Source organism: Poecilia reticulata, linkage group LG3 (genome assembly GCF_000633615.1).
Source record: "Poecilia reticulata strain Guanapo linkage group LG3, Guppy_female_1.0+MT, whole genome shotgun sequence".
NCBI lineage: Eukaryota > Metazoa > Chordata > Actinopteri > Cyprinodontiformes > Poeciliidae > Poecilia > Poecilia reticulata.
The window spans coordinates 27,052,132-27,067,781 of NC_024333.1; the positions used below are offsets into that span (position 1 = coordinate 27,052,132).

Genomic DNA, 15,650 nt, shown 5'->3' on the forward strand with positions numbered 1-15,650 from the left:
TTTTAGCCTGGATTTAGCCCTCTTTAATTCAGGATCCTAACTGCAACCAAACGTACTGTAGAGTAAATGAAAATACATTTGAGTACATTTTAAGGAAGTCTCTTGTACAGTTCTGTAATTTTATTGAAAAGCAAATTTTACTTCTTGGATTTAATTGTAAAAATCTAAACTATGCACAGAGTATCTTACAAAGTATTTTTGTCTAGTTTCTGGTACAACTAGTACTTGAGATAAGAATCTTTCATGAAGATATGAGCTTGTTTTAAGTAATTTATTCCTTAATATTGATGAAAATGTATTAGTTCCACTGGCAGATTCTTTAACTTATAACGACATTTTTCTAATATTAAAAGTGAAATAATCTGCCAGCCGAACTAGTAAAACAAGTTCCTGTATCTACTTTCGTGTTTTTGCAGTGATTTTATTTGAGAGTGTGAACTTTGTTTTTTAGTAAGCATCAACATTACCGTCAAGAGTTTCACCTATCCAGCGGATTTAATGAAATTACAGCAGACTGAACTGCACCTGTATTTCAGGGCGTTTGTCCAACCATTCAGCAGCAGCGCGTGCAGGTGTGGCAGCGATGTCAACCCGGAAGTGAGCTGTTGTCAACAGAGAGGGACACGGCAGCCTTTGAGTCTTAACACTCCGCGCTCCTCTGTCAGAGACAATGGCTGGAGGCTGCAGCTCTCAAAGATTTGGCTACACGGTCCTGAAGTTCATCTTGTTCTTCTACGCCTGCGTGTTTTGGGTGAGTGTTGCTGTAAATGTCACGTTTTTCTGTTTGTGAAGAGAGTCCGACAGGCGGGCTGGAGAAGAGACTCAGTGACACAGAGCTTGTTTATGTCTGCCGGTGTTTGAGAATATACATTGTTTTTGTTGGGTTTCGTTTAGTTCTGTTCTAGTTTCCGATATACAGTGACTGTAGCTCAGATGAGTTTTTTGTTTTTTGTTTAAAACTTGTGGAGTACCGACGTCTCTCACACCAGAGCTGGCGCTTCTTATCTCTTGACCACACCTTCCTCTGCTCACCTTTACTCCGAAAAGCGGCTGTTCCTGAGAAATACAGAGGCAATGAGATAAAAAACAATCAGGAAATCTTGAAACTATGTGAGTATGTGTGTCACTCGGATCAGCGCATGATCAAACCACTAATTTTGTAAACAAATAATTTGCTTCAAATCTCGGTTCCTATAAAGATTTCCTCTAATTTGAGGTAGATTAGCTGCCTCAAATTGGCTAATCTACATACCTCTGACTGCTTATCTATAATTATGCTGAATAAGATTTGAAGACTATTTTGTGTAAATGCTGTGTCAGAGCTATGACCACAAGCAGCACATGACTCAAGGCGCATGTCTTTGTGGTCAGGACTCCGTGGGATCCACACAATCTGTTTTAAGTTCAAGTTCCTGTAAGTGACAAATCTATTAATTTGACTGATTTGTTACACTCAGAGTTAATATATGTCAAGTGTGTATTTGTATTTTACAATTATTATGGAAAACCTCAAATTTAGTTTCTGAGAAATATAAAAATACATGTAAATTGCAGCTTAACAGAAACTGTTTGTTAAAGCAATGTTAGAGTATATGCAGCTCTGGAAAAACCATAACATACCACTTAAAATGATCAGTTTCTCTGATTTTACTCTTTATAGGTTTATGTTTGATTAAATGTACATTGTTCTTTTATTCTATAAACTGCTGACAACATGTCTCTGAAATTCCAAGCAAACATTTTGTTTTTATTTGCAGACAATTAGAAATGGTCAAAATAACAAAAATGATGCATTGCTTTCAGACCTCAGATAATGCAAAGAAAACTAGTTGATATTGATTTAGAAACAATAATACTAATGTTTTAACTCAGGAAGAGTTCAGAAATCAATGTTTGGTGGAAAAACCAGGATGTTTTCAATGAGGTTCAGTGGAGTGGACTCTTAGTTTTTCCACAGTTGTATACTCACGTGAATAATTTGTTATGCAGCATTTTTTTCTGACTGAGTCACCAGTGGGAGCGAGATTTTCTTTAGTGGCAAGATAAAAAATTAACGCTTTCTGAAATAATAAATCAATAGAATCAATGTGGATAATTTCTGTGCAGCAAAGTGACAGGCAATTAAAAGCAAGCAGATCCACACAAAGAAACTCGATTATTTTATGATCAGCCTTGTTTGTCTGCATTTTTTTAATATTTCACAATATTTCACATTTCAGTAGTCAGGGTTGCTCAACATTTAGTAGGAAAAGTCCTTCCACATCGCCTTATGATTGCCCAGAAAGCTCGTAATTACAGCTAACTTTCCCAGGCTCTGGGCGCTCAGGCTGTCATTCATCCAGCCGGCTGCCATGTTTTTGAGTTCAAAAATGTTTAAAGTTGACAGGAGATTTGAAAATATCACCTGATAGTTATGTGTTTTTGGAAGACTGGAAGATTAATACCTAAAAGGCAATAATTCAAAAAAGAAACTAGGATAAATTAACACTGCTAAGCCTGGTGGGGGCACAAGTAAAGCCTGGTGGCCCACTAGGCTTATAATAACAAGCTAAGCTGGCATTTTCTTGGGGAAACCTTGAGCTTAGGATATTCTTAGAAGGATCATTTAACTTTAAAGAGACATTCTTTAGATTTTTTTATTTTATTTACACCATAAACCTCCCATGTCTCAATTCAACTGGAGCCACATGCTGATGAGTTTCATTCATCCTATGATGGTCTGTCTTTTCCCTAACACAGGCAGCGCTGCAGATGGGCTGCCTAATAGAAGGAATAACAGTGTATAGGCAGACTGACACTCCAGTTAAAAATCACTTATCTGTTTCCAAATCGTTTTGGCGTGGACAAGCAGAGGGTAGAGATGGGACAGAGGGAGCAGAAGTCGGTTTATTATAGAGACTGAATGCTGCGCTGATGGTGGGAGGAGAGGAAAGGAATTGAGCTGCGTTTATTTTGCTTCCACAGGTTGCAGCTCTTTTATAATACAGTGATTTTCTATGCAGGGCCTGAGAAGAATGTAGTTAATCTGAAAAATTACGAGCAGTTTTGGTCTTATTGTTTTCTCAAGAAAGTGTAGACACTCAAAATCCGCTCAGTGATTTATAGATTAGATGTTTGTGCAGCTTTTCCTTCTTTTAATGAATGTTGCACTCTGTACTGACATTCTGCAAGCTTATTGCAAATATTGAAGCAGTAACCAAATGCAAACAGCACAGAGACAACAGGGAAATTTGTGTAGCTTAAACTTTCAGAGATTAAATTTTTTTAATTGATGCAGAGCTGTCTGACTTGTTTGCATTCTTATTGTTTGTGTTGTTGAACAGGAAGCGTTAAGGATGTAAACAAGCCAAGTAACGGTTTCTTACAGTGACACAACAATTGACTGAAGCATGAGTAATATCCTGCATGCTCTGGTCAATGATTTAACAAAAAGACAATGGTGCTTTTTAAACAGGAGCTAAAACTAACCATTAAGTTGATGAGAAAACCACAGGTTTCCTTCACATTCTGTGTAAATCAGTAGGATTTCACCAAACATTTTGTAAACATTGTATAAAATCAGTTCAAACAAAAGCTTTATGCTTTTGTTTATCGCTGATGGATGTTTCCAGTGCTTTTTTAGGTCTTTCTTCACCTTCAGTCTTTAAAACGTCCATGTCGTTCATGCTGCAGCAGCTCAACTATTAGAACATTTTGCATAGATTCTTCACACCTGCAGTTCAGGAAAAACGTAACCAGCTGGTTGTTACTGCACTGCAGTCATCTGAATCAGGAAACGTCTAACATGCACGGTAATGTACCTGTTTTGGGAAACACTCCTGGTTATATTGAGGATAACGGCTGTGTGCATTCATGGCTGTACTTGCAGAACTGCAGGTATGAATGACGAGTGGGTGGATCACGGCTTAGAAAACTCAGTTTTTCAGAAAATTTAAATATTATGTAAGGCAAAAATATTTTTTGTAAACGGGCTCAACAATGCAGACAAACTTAAATATCTCGCTGCAAAGCTACTTGACATGCATTTGTAAGTAGCCAATGCCGGAGCGCCGTTTATTTTCCTTGTTGCTGATTGGCTGAACTCCCAAGAGCAGACTTGGGACAACTATGGACGTTATCTTCTCTTGATACACGTTAAGGTATTTTGGTGTTTGAACTGTCAATTTTTTCCTCCCTAACGAATTTAATCTCTAAATAATATTTAAATATTGAGCTGCGACTGCAGAATATATCTAATATATCAGATTCAGTGTGTCAGATTAAAAACGACCATTATTTCATCTGAAGAAGAAAAGGCAGAAAGTCCTGCTGTTTTAACTGTAAGAACCTGCCAGTACTAGTAAGAAAACGGGTTTTACATGTGAAAGGTCTGACGATGATTTCACAGAAGCTGAACCACATCCAGCTACGCTTTGTACAATCTGAAATCAGAATATGGTTTAATATCATGGTGACATTCAGCAGGTTTTAGAGTAAAATGCTTTATAATTGCACACAGACTGTTACGAATCACAAAGACATATTTAGGACATGATTTTAAAAAAAATGAAGCTATAACTCTGTGCAGACTATCATACATTTTAAAATCACATTGAGCTTAATAGATTTTTACTATTGATAATAAAAGCACCAGCCAAGTTTTTATTGCATCAATACAGGGAACAAAAAAAATTAATATGGCAAGATTTACTTTTTAAAAAACACATCATCTACTTATGAGTCTTTATTTTAGACATCTTAATTGGCTTTTAACAAAAAAAAAAATATGTTGAAAGTCTGCAGACGGCCAGTCACCATCTGACAGGCCAATATAATGAAAAACACAATTTAACACCAGTTGGTCTTTACAAGTTCAGTTTTCCGTTATATTAGACTGTCAGTCGTAGAAATACTTTTACTGAAAAAGCCTTCTAGTTTTTAAATTATACGTGTCTGACTATACTTACAGTCAAACAAAATAAGGAGGGCTAGATATCAAAGCAGAGATAAGAAAGTTGGAGTGTGCAGAGATAATTTATGATTTGGAGTTTCATTACTTTTAGGGAATCAATTAAAACAGAAGTGGTCGAGATTTTCTTGCATCAGTACCTGAAACTAAAAAAACACAGGAATGGGAAACAAATTCAAAAGTCTCACTCACATATCACTCTGCTTACCTCGCTTTATTTTAGACATTTTAATTAACTCTGGCAAAAAAGATGTTTAAAGACTGCAGGACGCAGATCCTGAAACATTCAGTCAGTAAAATGCCAGTTAAATTAGACTGTCATTCAATAGAAACGCTTTTATTCAGAACAACTTCTATTTTTATTTATGACTATAGCCAAACAGAATAAAGGGAATTGGGAATCGGTAGCACAGATGAGGAAGTTGGTAATTTATGGATTGGTGTCTGACTCTAATTTAGAATATTTTTGATTTTAAGTGAAAAACTATAAATACTAATAGTTTATTTCAATACACCTGAAAGAAGTTACGTTTGCTGCTTCTGCAAAGGTTTGTGCTGACAGAAGTGTGTCATTGAGTGATATAATGATGATGGAAACTTAAATATTTTGTAATATAATCCTTTTCTCCTGTTTTACATTCTGCTGTGAATTTTAGGATAATGCTGTAAATATACTAATTTGGATTTGAAAGCTTTTCAGTTACTTCTAAGGATGGATGTGATGTGTTCATAGTCGGCTGAATTAAAACTTATTTAATAAAACGGACTGAGGTGATGAATCAGGTGAATTAAAACTATTTAATAAAACAGACTGACGTGATGAATCAGTTCATTTTGAGTCCGTCCCACTTGTGTCCAGCTCCTATCAGTGAAGGACTCTGGACTCTGGTATTCCTCAGTTGGACAGTATTTCTTGTTTAAATAAATTTCCCCTCTGTTCTCTGAACTGTTTCCGAGTTTCAGGTTTTGCTAAAATCTTTCACAAACGTGCTGCAGAGATATTTTATCAGTCTGGCAGCGCCACCTCGGCCTGCTTCCTTTAAATCAGTCATCCGCAGCTTTAAACAGAGGCCTGCCTGTGTTGCTGCAGTTTGCTCCTCCACGGTGAAAGCTGCTGTATGCTTCCACTTCTTTATGTTTGTAGTTTGATAAGAATATCTGAACATGGGATATGCTGTGCAGCTTTCCTCTTCAATGTGTTTGTGTTGATTCAGTTTATTTTAACGTTGATAGTAGGTTTTAAATGCTCTGAAGGGTATTCTCTTCTCCCTTGTAAGACGGATTAAATCTGTTTGACCCTAAAACACACGGCGAGTTGGGGCAGGTAAAGAAAAACAGGTGAAGTAGTTTGGACTTTTGAATCTCTGTCATCTACATGTGCTGAAAAACCTGTTTTTTTTTCTTCTACACTTGTTTTCCTTTCATTCTCTACAACATTTCTCTTAAAATATTAATTTAAAAAAAGCAGAATCCAATGGGAAAAATAAATGCCAGAAAAAAAAGTGCAATCTAAACGAATTTTCCAGATTCTTTACTTTGCCAAAAATAAAACTAGTTATTCACTATGTAACTTGTTTTTTCTTTTTTTGTTTTTACATATTTGTTAAAACTGTCTTGACAGTTTGATGTGAGGCACTGGGAGAACGCAGAGGAAGTATTTATTTTTTCTCGCCTCATACCATACCTTAATGTCTCAACTCCCTAACAGTTTTAATATATCAATATAACATTTATATTTTTAATAAAAATGACATATTGCAGTTGTAAGCACTATTAGGAATACCAAAATTTTAAAAAGTTACTTGTTTAAAACCGCTAGAATATTCTTTTAGAAAGTCTTTCCATTAAGACAAAGTTCCTGATTGACGAAGAAAAAATGAAGATTTCCCTTCTATCTGTCGCTGTGCACTGCTAGTCAGCTGGTTGCTATACCTTTCTTTAAAGTGTTTATTGTAGTGTTGTTGTGTAATATCTGGGTATTTTTGCAGTTATGGGATAAAATGTTTCTTCATTTTCTTGTGATTGTCACCACACTGTAATGGGGGAAATTTTCTGCCATATTCCAAGAGCACACATTTTCATTTTGGGAGAAATTTTCTGCCATGTTCCAAGAGCACACATTTTCATTTTGAAAGCAGGACTTCATGTCTTTCTTCTCAAAACTTGTAATGCTTGTACTCAAAACATCTCCTCTCTTTCAAATCTTCACTGTGTTTTCTCAAACCTTTCTCTTCGCACTCAAAACGCATCTCTGCTGGGAAAAAATCTCCTCTTGCAAACCTTTCTGCTCTCTCTCAAAACAAAAAAGTACCGTTGCCTGGCAACCTCTCAGCCAATAGAATGAAAGCGTTGTACTGCATGTGCCTGTGTGGCTACTAAATATATGCCAGAAGTGCACTAGTAATCGATGCTAACAGCCTACAGGAGTTTGTTCACCCAACAAAAGAAAATGGATCCATAGAACCAACCAAGTTACAACTTAGTTATATAAGTTATAGTAGTAATCAAGTTACTACTATAAGTTTATCAGGGCCGGCCCAAGGCATAAGCAAACTAAGCAGCTGCTTAGGGCTTCTTGAATAGCTCACAGTGTTTTCTCAGACCTGTTCCACAGTTCTATTGCGACAGATCACTCTTCAGAGCACGTTCGAAATTTATCGAAACAAGTGGGATATCGATTCCAGATATTACACACCTTTCAGAGAAGCAGGAATTTACCAGAATATCGACATGAAGCAACAACAGATTGGTTATGAACATGAAGGTTTTCCAGCTGAGCTTTCATGGGTCGACATGATGGACCTCAACATCCAAGTCGACTACGATGCTCTCATTTTCCTTTTGGAAGGTGACAGCGACAGCCTCACTGAGCCAGAAGATGAATCGGCAGAGGTCCAGGGGGAATCAAGTCCTTCCAGCGACTTGGAGAGTGGAACATCATTGGAAGTCGGGCAGAAAACGACTCCCTCTGCTGACTTCAAGATCACCCCCTTAGTGGAAGATGTGGAAGAGACGAGCCAACACGTCAAAGATCTCACAAAGCAGATCTTTGTTAGCAGAACTAGAGGGCCCCAAAACCACATTTCGCTTTGGGCCCCATGGAGGCTTGGGCCGGCCCTGAAGTTTATAGATATATACATTTTCTGTTAATGATGATAGATTAGATTGATGGTATGTCGTTACTAAGTTGTAACGCAGTTGGTTCCCATACAGTTGGGAGCCACAGAAATCAGTCAAATGGCCCCCGGGCTGCACTTTGGACAGTTTTTCACTAGATAATATTTTTATGTGAGCAGAATTTAACAAGTATAGTTAACATTAGCAGGCTAATTAGACAGGTTATCTGCTCTGGGAGCTAGTTTGCAGTCAGCTGTTTAACAACCCAGTCAAACTGCGGTTTTAAAACAGTGTGATCCTTAAGGATGATTTATGAGACGCTTTAAGTTTCCACACCATGACTGCGCCTCATTCTTATTTTGAAAACGAACGTTGTGTGGGACCGTAGAATCTACTCCATCACTCACGTATGTTATTTGTCCCAAACTACAATAATACTGGTGCAAAATATTCAGGTTTGTCCATCATCCTGGAAGCTCAAACTGAATTGGATCCTATTTTAATGATTCTAGAAATACCATAAAGAGCTAAAAAAAACTGAATAAAGCACAGCAGGGGTCCTCTGGCATGTGGAGACAAAAAGACATGTGACAGAACAGGAAGTAGCAGAGATGAAGACGCTCAGGTCCTCTCTGGCAGTGATGAGGTTGGACGGGATTAAGAATGAAGCCATCAGAGGTAGAGCACCGACTGGGAGATAAAGTTAGAGATGGTTTAGGCATGTGAAGTGGAGCGATGGTGGGTAGAACGATGTTAAGGATGCAAGGAAAAAGAAAGAGGAAGGCCTAAGATGAGATATATGGATTTAGGGACGACAAAGAAGTAGTTGGAGTCACGATAAAGGACACAGAGTCAGATGGTGCATTGGGGAAATTTTTCTGTCATAAATCGAGATCACACATTTTCAATTTGAAAGCAGGACTTGATGTATTTTGTTCTCAAAAATTGTAATGCTTTATTCAAAACGTCTGCTCTCTTTCAAATGTTCTCTGCACTTTCTCAAACCTTTCTATGGGGGAATTTTTCTGCCATAATTCAAGAGCACACATTTTCACTCTGAAAGCAGGATTTCATGCATTTTGTTCTCAAAACTTTTAATGCATTTTATCGTGTCTGTCTTCTCAAAACTTGTAACGCTTGTATTCAAAATTTTTCCTTGCGCTCACACTTAGTCTCTGCTTGGACTTTCTGCTCGCTTTTGGAAACGTCTTTTGGCACAGTCGCCTGGCAACCAGTAGAACGAAAGTCTTGTACTGGGTGTGTTTGTTTCCTTCTAGCGGGTGTGCCTGTGTGGGTACTAAAGATTGTAGCAACGTTAAAGCGTTTTGAAAAGAAGTGACCCAAATCTTGTTCCTATAACTGAGAATAAATTTGTTCATTTGAGCCCAAAATCATTTGAAACAAATTTTCCTTCTTTTAATGCATCAGAATCCTTTTTATGTTTGGCTCTACTATGAGTAGCATCCATTACAATAAACAATAAAACTAGACAACTTTATTTGTGTGATTTTGGTTTAACTTTTATTTTCTCGTTCCGCCAGTACGAGAAAATGTCAAATCAAAATAATCAGTTGATTTTTGTTGCAGTGAGAAAATAAAAATTTTTTTTTTTTTAAATACAAACACTCTGATCATGTCACACATTTTTATTTAAAATTCTTCAATGCCACAGTAAAAACATGGTAATTTTACTCTTATCCCAGCCAGGAAATCTCATATTCATGACATGATTGCGTTATATTAAGATTCTTCATAGTGTTACCTGCTTTGCTCCCTGAACAAATGGTTGCTGGCCTCCAGCTCCCTGCGCTCACATTCTGTATTTTAATACATCCGAGTCCTCATCAAAGCTCTCTGCCATATTTTTTCCTGCTTTTTCAGTGGAATAAAAATGCAGCACAGTGAATGTAAAGCAGCCCTCTGGGTCTACATTTTCACCTGCCATGACTCTCAAACCCATTTTGAGTTGTTTCCCTGCATTAATATCCACTTTCTAAATTCACAACGGACCGTACTGCCTGCTGAAATGACCACATAAGCACAGCAGGTGGTCTGTTATTTCACTTACATACAGAATGAGAACCAAAAGTGAGAAAATGTCATTTCTCTCACACCCCACACTAAACAGCTGGGTAAGGTAACCCACGAGATAAGGACTCATTCACATGTCAGTGGCTGTCTTCCTGTCAGCTGAATTTGCCGCTCTTCTGTCACTCACCGAGCAAAATGGAGAAACGCACAAAGCAGAAACAATGTTAGTCCATTTGCCACTTGATTTTTCTTTTTAAAGAGTCGAGGGGGGGAAAAAAACACACAACAGAGAAACTTACTGTGTTCAAAGCAGTTTCAGGATCTGTGATTTGACAAAACCAATGCTTTTAAAGATAAATAGTCCTCTGGCTCTACTCTGTTTGTTTGTGTGTGCTGTGGTCCTTATGAAAGAGTTGCAACTTTTTTCTATGTTTGGTTTTTGGTGAAAGAGCGTTAACAAAACCTTTAACTGATTCCCTCTCTGTACTCGGGTAAAGCGCATGCAGTCGAGCTGTTGCAGTTTTCAGCACGTGTGTTGTATAAAATCAACCTTTATTTTAGCTTTACATCATGTTATAATGTTATTTTTGAAACCTGAGATGTGCAGAAAATGTTGGCTGCTTTAAATCACAATGGAAAACATTTTTCTTTTTTTTCTTTTTTTTTTTACAGCAGGTTTTCAAAGAATCAGACTAGGAAACATTTTGCCTGTTGGAAGCATTAGATTGTAGACTACACTTTGATAGGATATATATTTAAAACAATACTTCAATCCAAAGTTGGATTTAAATATGTTTACTGATATTTATATCTATAGTTTAACAAATTTATTTTATGTGATACTTTTAACTGTGTGACGCATTAAGCTCTCTAAGCCAATTTTTAAAGGTCTTTGCTTTTCCTTTGATGTCCTGTAAATCACTTTGGATTAGTTTATGTGTGAACAGCGCTATATAAATAAATTCTTCTTTCCTTCAAACTTTAGTTGGCTTTATTGAGGTGTTGCAGCAACTGTTTAAAACTGGATGTAAATTTAGTGAAGGGATTGTCTTTCACAGTTTGTTAAAAGATTATATATTCATCTGAATGTTTGCAAACATTTGCTATTGAAGTCTGTAAGGAATAATTATAACTTTTTCCTTAAATCTAACGAACATGGATACATTTCCTCATTAGTGTGAATAATATAAATAATTGGCTTACGAACAAAACAACAGTTTTTTTTATTTGCCACATTACAACAGAAGTAATCTGAACGCGCTCCACAAAGGGATCCACTTAAATGCAGTTACATTATTATTCACTCCCAACACAGTCTCATGCAAATCCAGTTACCTTCAGTGCAATTCTATTCAAGTTATAATCCAGACAAACATAATACTGTAGGTATGAATTTAAAAAGCGACCTGTCAGTACTGCGGCTTTTCACAAGGTTTGGTTTTAAAGTTTATCATAAAAAATGGTGGAATGAATGTATTATTTCTTTAATCCATGGTCCAAATAACATTGCATCTGTTCAGAAATTAAAATAATCCGCCCTGACTGATAATCTGTTGTGTTTCCAGTTTATAGGCACATTTATCCTGGCCATTGGCATCTATGCAGAGGTGGAGCGGCTGCGTTTTAAGACCCTGGATGTTTTGTTTTTGGCCCCGTCTATCATCCTCATCCTGTTGGGAATTGTGATGTTCGTCGTTTCGTTCATTGGAGTTTTGGGCTCACTGAGGGACAACCTGACACTTCTGAATGTGGTGAGTATTTGAGCCGTTTGTGGATTTTCTATATCAAAATTTAAAAACGAAAAACGGTGCTACTTTTCGTCCCATAAAATCCTGCCCTGCAGAGGGATTATTTGTTTACAAACACAGCGGCTGTGCGGGCAACTCGACTGCTAAATAGCGGGGCCATCTTTTAAGTGCTCTCTGGTTACCATGGTTACCTGCATTTATCTTGGTGTTTTAGCATTAGTTAGCATGTTGTCAGCGTACTGCAAGTGTTTATCACAGCGTGATAAAACAAGTTAAGCTTCTAAATTGACATTAGTGAATGAGGTGCATCTTAATGACCCATAAGCTGCAGGTGAGTCGATAAATAACGAGAGAAAATGGCACAAATGTCGGATTTTACTTACTGCTGGCAATTTTGTTAACGGTAAGCTGATCAGCTCTCAATACTAGATGTCGAGTCCCTCTAAATAAGACCAATAAGAGCACAGGAATAAAGGGTTTTTCTAAAATTTATGTTTTTATTAAAAAAATAAAAACAGAATTTATATTTGGTGTGCACAGGACAAATGATAAAGTAAAAAAAATTCTGGATAAAAAATTACAGTTGAAATTCACCTTTAGGTTAAATTTTTACCTATTTTGAAAAACACACATATCCTTTTTCTTTTTTTTTTAAGTGAACAGTGATGGAGATTAACTGAATCTTTTATATGCTGTGTCTTAATTGTGTTTGTCTTGTTTCTGAACCATTTAACTCAGTTTCTTGTAGGACATTTTTCCTTTGTGTCCATTGAAGCTGCAGCGTTTCTGCTTGTCATGCAGTGTGTGCAGGCTTTGTGTCACAGGGCCATTTGATCTTATCTCTGCTAATATGCATGCCATAAACTGTCTGAGAGCTGTACTGTTCCTCTAAATTAGGTCAGTCAACAACATGATTAAAATTGACTTTTAACAATTGCAAATGGATTCAGAACTGTCCACAGTGTGACGCATCTAAAAATAAATTATTTTCCTGTGGTTAGCCTGCTTTATGTTTCTTATTAGAAACCAAACATCAAACTATTTTTTCCTGTAATATTGAACAATTTTACATTTGAAAATGAACTGGAGCTGCAGGTTTACCAACAAGGCGGCTCTACGCCTCCTGAAGAAAATATGAACAGCATTTAACAGGTTTTCTAAGTGCTACCCTCCCATCAGGGTTATTGGTGTTGAATAGATCCCTTATCATCCAAACATGCTTTTAGCATCCCTTCATCAAATGCTTCTCTGAACAATCTTTTTTCTTTATATAGTTGCCCATTAAGGAGTATTGTGCAGCCTTCAAAACCTGCCAAGTTGCTCTGCAGCTGCTGAAAATAAAACCTGAGCAGCAGCAGCAGCCTCAATGCTCCATCTTGGATAAATGTGACCAATTTTCACTCGGATTTGAAACTCCTTCTCCATGGGGGGTATCGACAGAAGAGGGTGTATCTCCAGTATAGAAAATTACAGAACTATGCTATAATTGTTTGCCAGCAGCAGTTTGGGAGGCTTTGCCCTCTGTTGGGACGTCCATTCAATCCTGAACTGCCGAACCTCTTTGCTGCTCTGCTCACAGTTTAGATTTTCTTCAGGGTTTTGGCAGAATATCAAAATCTCTTGGAGGTTGTATTTGGTATTTAGAAATGTTGTTTTCAATATTCCTGCCCAGAAAAAGACAGATTTAAAGAGGAGACTGAAGGAAAACGGCAACATGGCCGTCATGCTCACCGACTAGTATAAACATCTAAATAGTTTTCTTCCTCTGCAAAAGATAATAATCTGTGTTCTTAATGGAGATTAGCAGTAAGGATGCTGTTTGTTCTTTTTTCAGAGTTTAAAGCACCTAGTCGACTTTATTTTTGTTAAACCCTGTAGTTTGTGATTCTTCAGCAAATCCAGTTTAGTGTTTGATCAGAAGCCGGCTTGTGCCACGACTCTGCCCGTCACAATAAACAATAAATCTATTCATCCTATGATAATTTAAAGCGAGCTCAATAATTTCTATGATTTACTGGATGACATTCTGCTGTTTTCGTCTCAGCTAGACTTTTTTTGAAGGACAGTTTTGTTTACAGAGACTTCAGAATTCATTTTATTTGTCGTTTCTGTTTTGTTGTTTTATTTTGGGTATTTAAAATGTCTTCCAGTTCCAGTGTTGAATGTTAAATGTTAGAATTTAAAGTTTATTGATCTTTAAGAATGTGTTCTTGCATTCCTATGCCACTACCATTACATTACTTTGAAATGGCCTCAAAACAACAATGTTATCTTTTATAGCAATAACTTCTGGGTCAATTAATTGTCCAGCAAAATTTGTTATCCTGACGGACCTAGTCACGACTTAAAAAGTTGTTGTCTCTACCTTAAGAGGAGAAAATTAATTAAATTAAACGGATCAGACTAATTTATTAGCATGGGTACACAATAAACAAAAATTACACTATGACTTAAAACTGGCAAAAGTCTAATCGTATTTCTTACTAGGTTTTTTTTGTATGCTAAGAACAAGTCTGAGTTTGTCTTTGATTATTAATTTATCTGAATATTTATAAGTGTGGAAATAGATTAAAATGAAGATATCCATATGGTAATATTTTGTGGCAGCTTTTTGCAGCAATCACCGACAACTAGTGATGTATTCAGAATACGACTTTTCCACTCTTCCTTAAACTGCTTATGCTGTCTCGGGTTTGAAGGCAGCGTCTCCACATTTACAGTTTCAAGATGTTTCTGTAGATGATCAAAACTTTGCCTATCAGCTCAAAGAATATTCTCCTAGAAACTTTGCCAACTTGCATTTTTTTTAAATCTCAGTTCGGGTTTTTTTTTAATTTTCTCTCTGTCAAGAGCCATTCTGGTTGTTTTTCAAAAACCTGCAGCTGTTCTGATCAAAAAGTTATGTACTCTTTACGTTAGAGCTCAGTTTGAAGCTTTTTAAAGAGTTTACTTATCTCTGCTTTTTTTCTGCCATCCACACTATCTGATTGACTCAGAGCTGCATTTCCTATTGTGGTGTTGTGGGTGCTTGGTTGAAGTCTAATTAACCTCTTTATACGTTTTCTTTGCTGTCACAAGGTGATGAAGTTGCTTGGAGATGGTCTTGTAGCCTTTACTATTAACGTGGGCATCTATTATCTTCTTTTTAAAGTCTTTAGACAGCTCTCACCTTTATATTATTTGTATGGGTCCTATTTATTCATTTTAAATAACCCGAGTTGCTGATTAAAAAGCTTAGTTTTACTATGATGGAAGGATCTCTCTTTAACCCATCCATCCATTTTCTTTCCCCCTTGTCCCTTAGTGGGGTCTGGAGGGGTGCTGGTGCCCATCTCCAGCTAACGTTCCGGGCGAGAGGCGGGGTACACCCTGGACAGGTCGCCAGTCTGTCGCAGGGCAACACGGAGACACACAGGACACACAACCATGCACACACACTCTCACACCTAGGGACAATTTAGAGAGGCCAATTAACCTGACAGTCATGTTTTTGGACTGTGGGAGGAAACCGGAGTACCCAGAGAAAACCCACGCATGCACAGGGAGAACATGCAAACTCCATGCAGAAAGACCCCAGGCCGGGAATCGAACCTTCTTGCTGCAAGGCAACAGCTCTACCAACTGCGCCACTGTGCAGCCCGCTCTCTTTAACCCAGTCTTTCTCAAACTGTGGTCCATGGGCGCCCCCTAGTGGTCTGCAAGGTACTGCATGTAAACGACAGTTTATTTACCGTGACGTCAGCTCGAAGTGCGACGCTACACCTAGCTTAGCAAAGGATTGTGGAATAATAATGGATAAGTGGTTT

At 37.4% G+C, this 15,650-nt stretch overlaps 1 protein-coding gene across 1 annotated transcript in view; it reads left to right on the forward strand.

The window, feature by feature from the left end:
* Positions 1 to 545: 545 nt before the first annotated feature.
* The window catches only part of tspan15 (tetraspanin 15), a 36,866-nt gene continuing 21,761 nt past the window's right edge, over positions 546 to 15,650 (forward strand). Inside the window, exons 1-2 of the mRNA XM_017303844.1 lie at positions 546 to 751; positions 11,662 to 11,847. Coding sequence (XP_017159333.1) covers positions 671 to 751; positions 11,662 to 11,847 — 267 coding nt within the window. The 5' untranslated portion in view covers positions 546 to 670. The remainder of the gene's footprint in view (positions 752 to 11,661; positions 11,848 to 15,650) is intronic.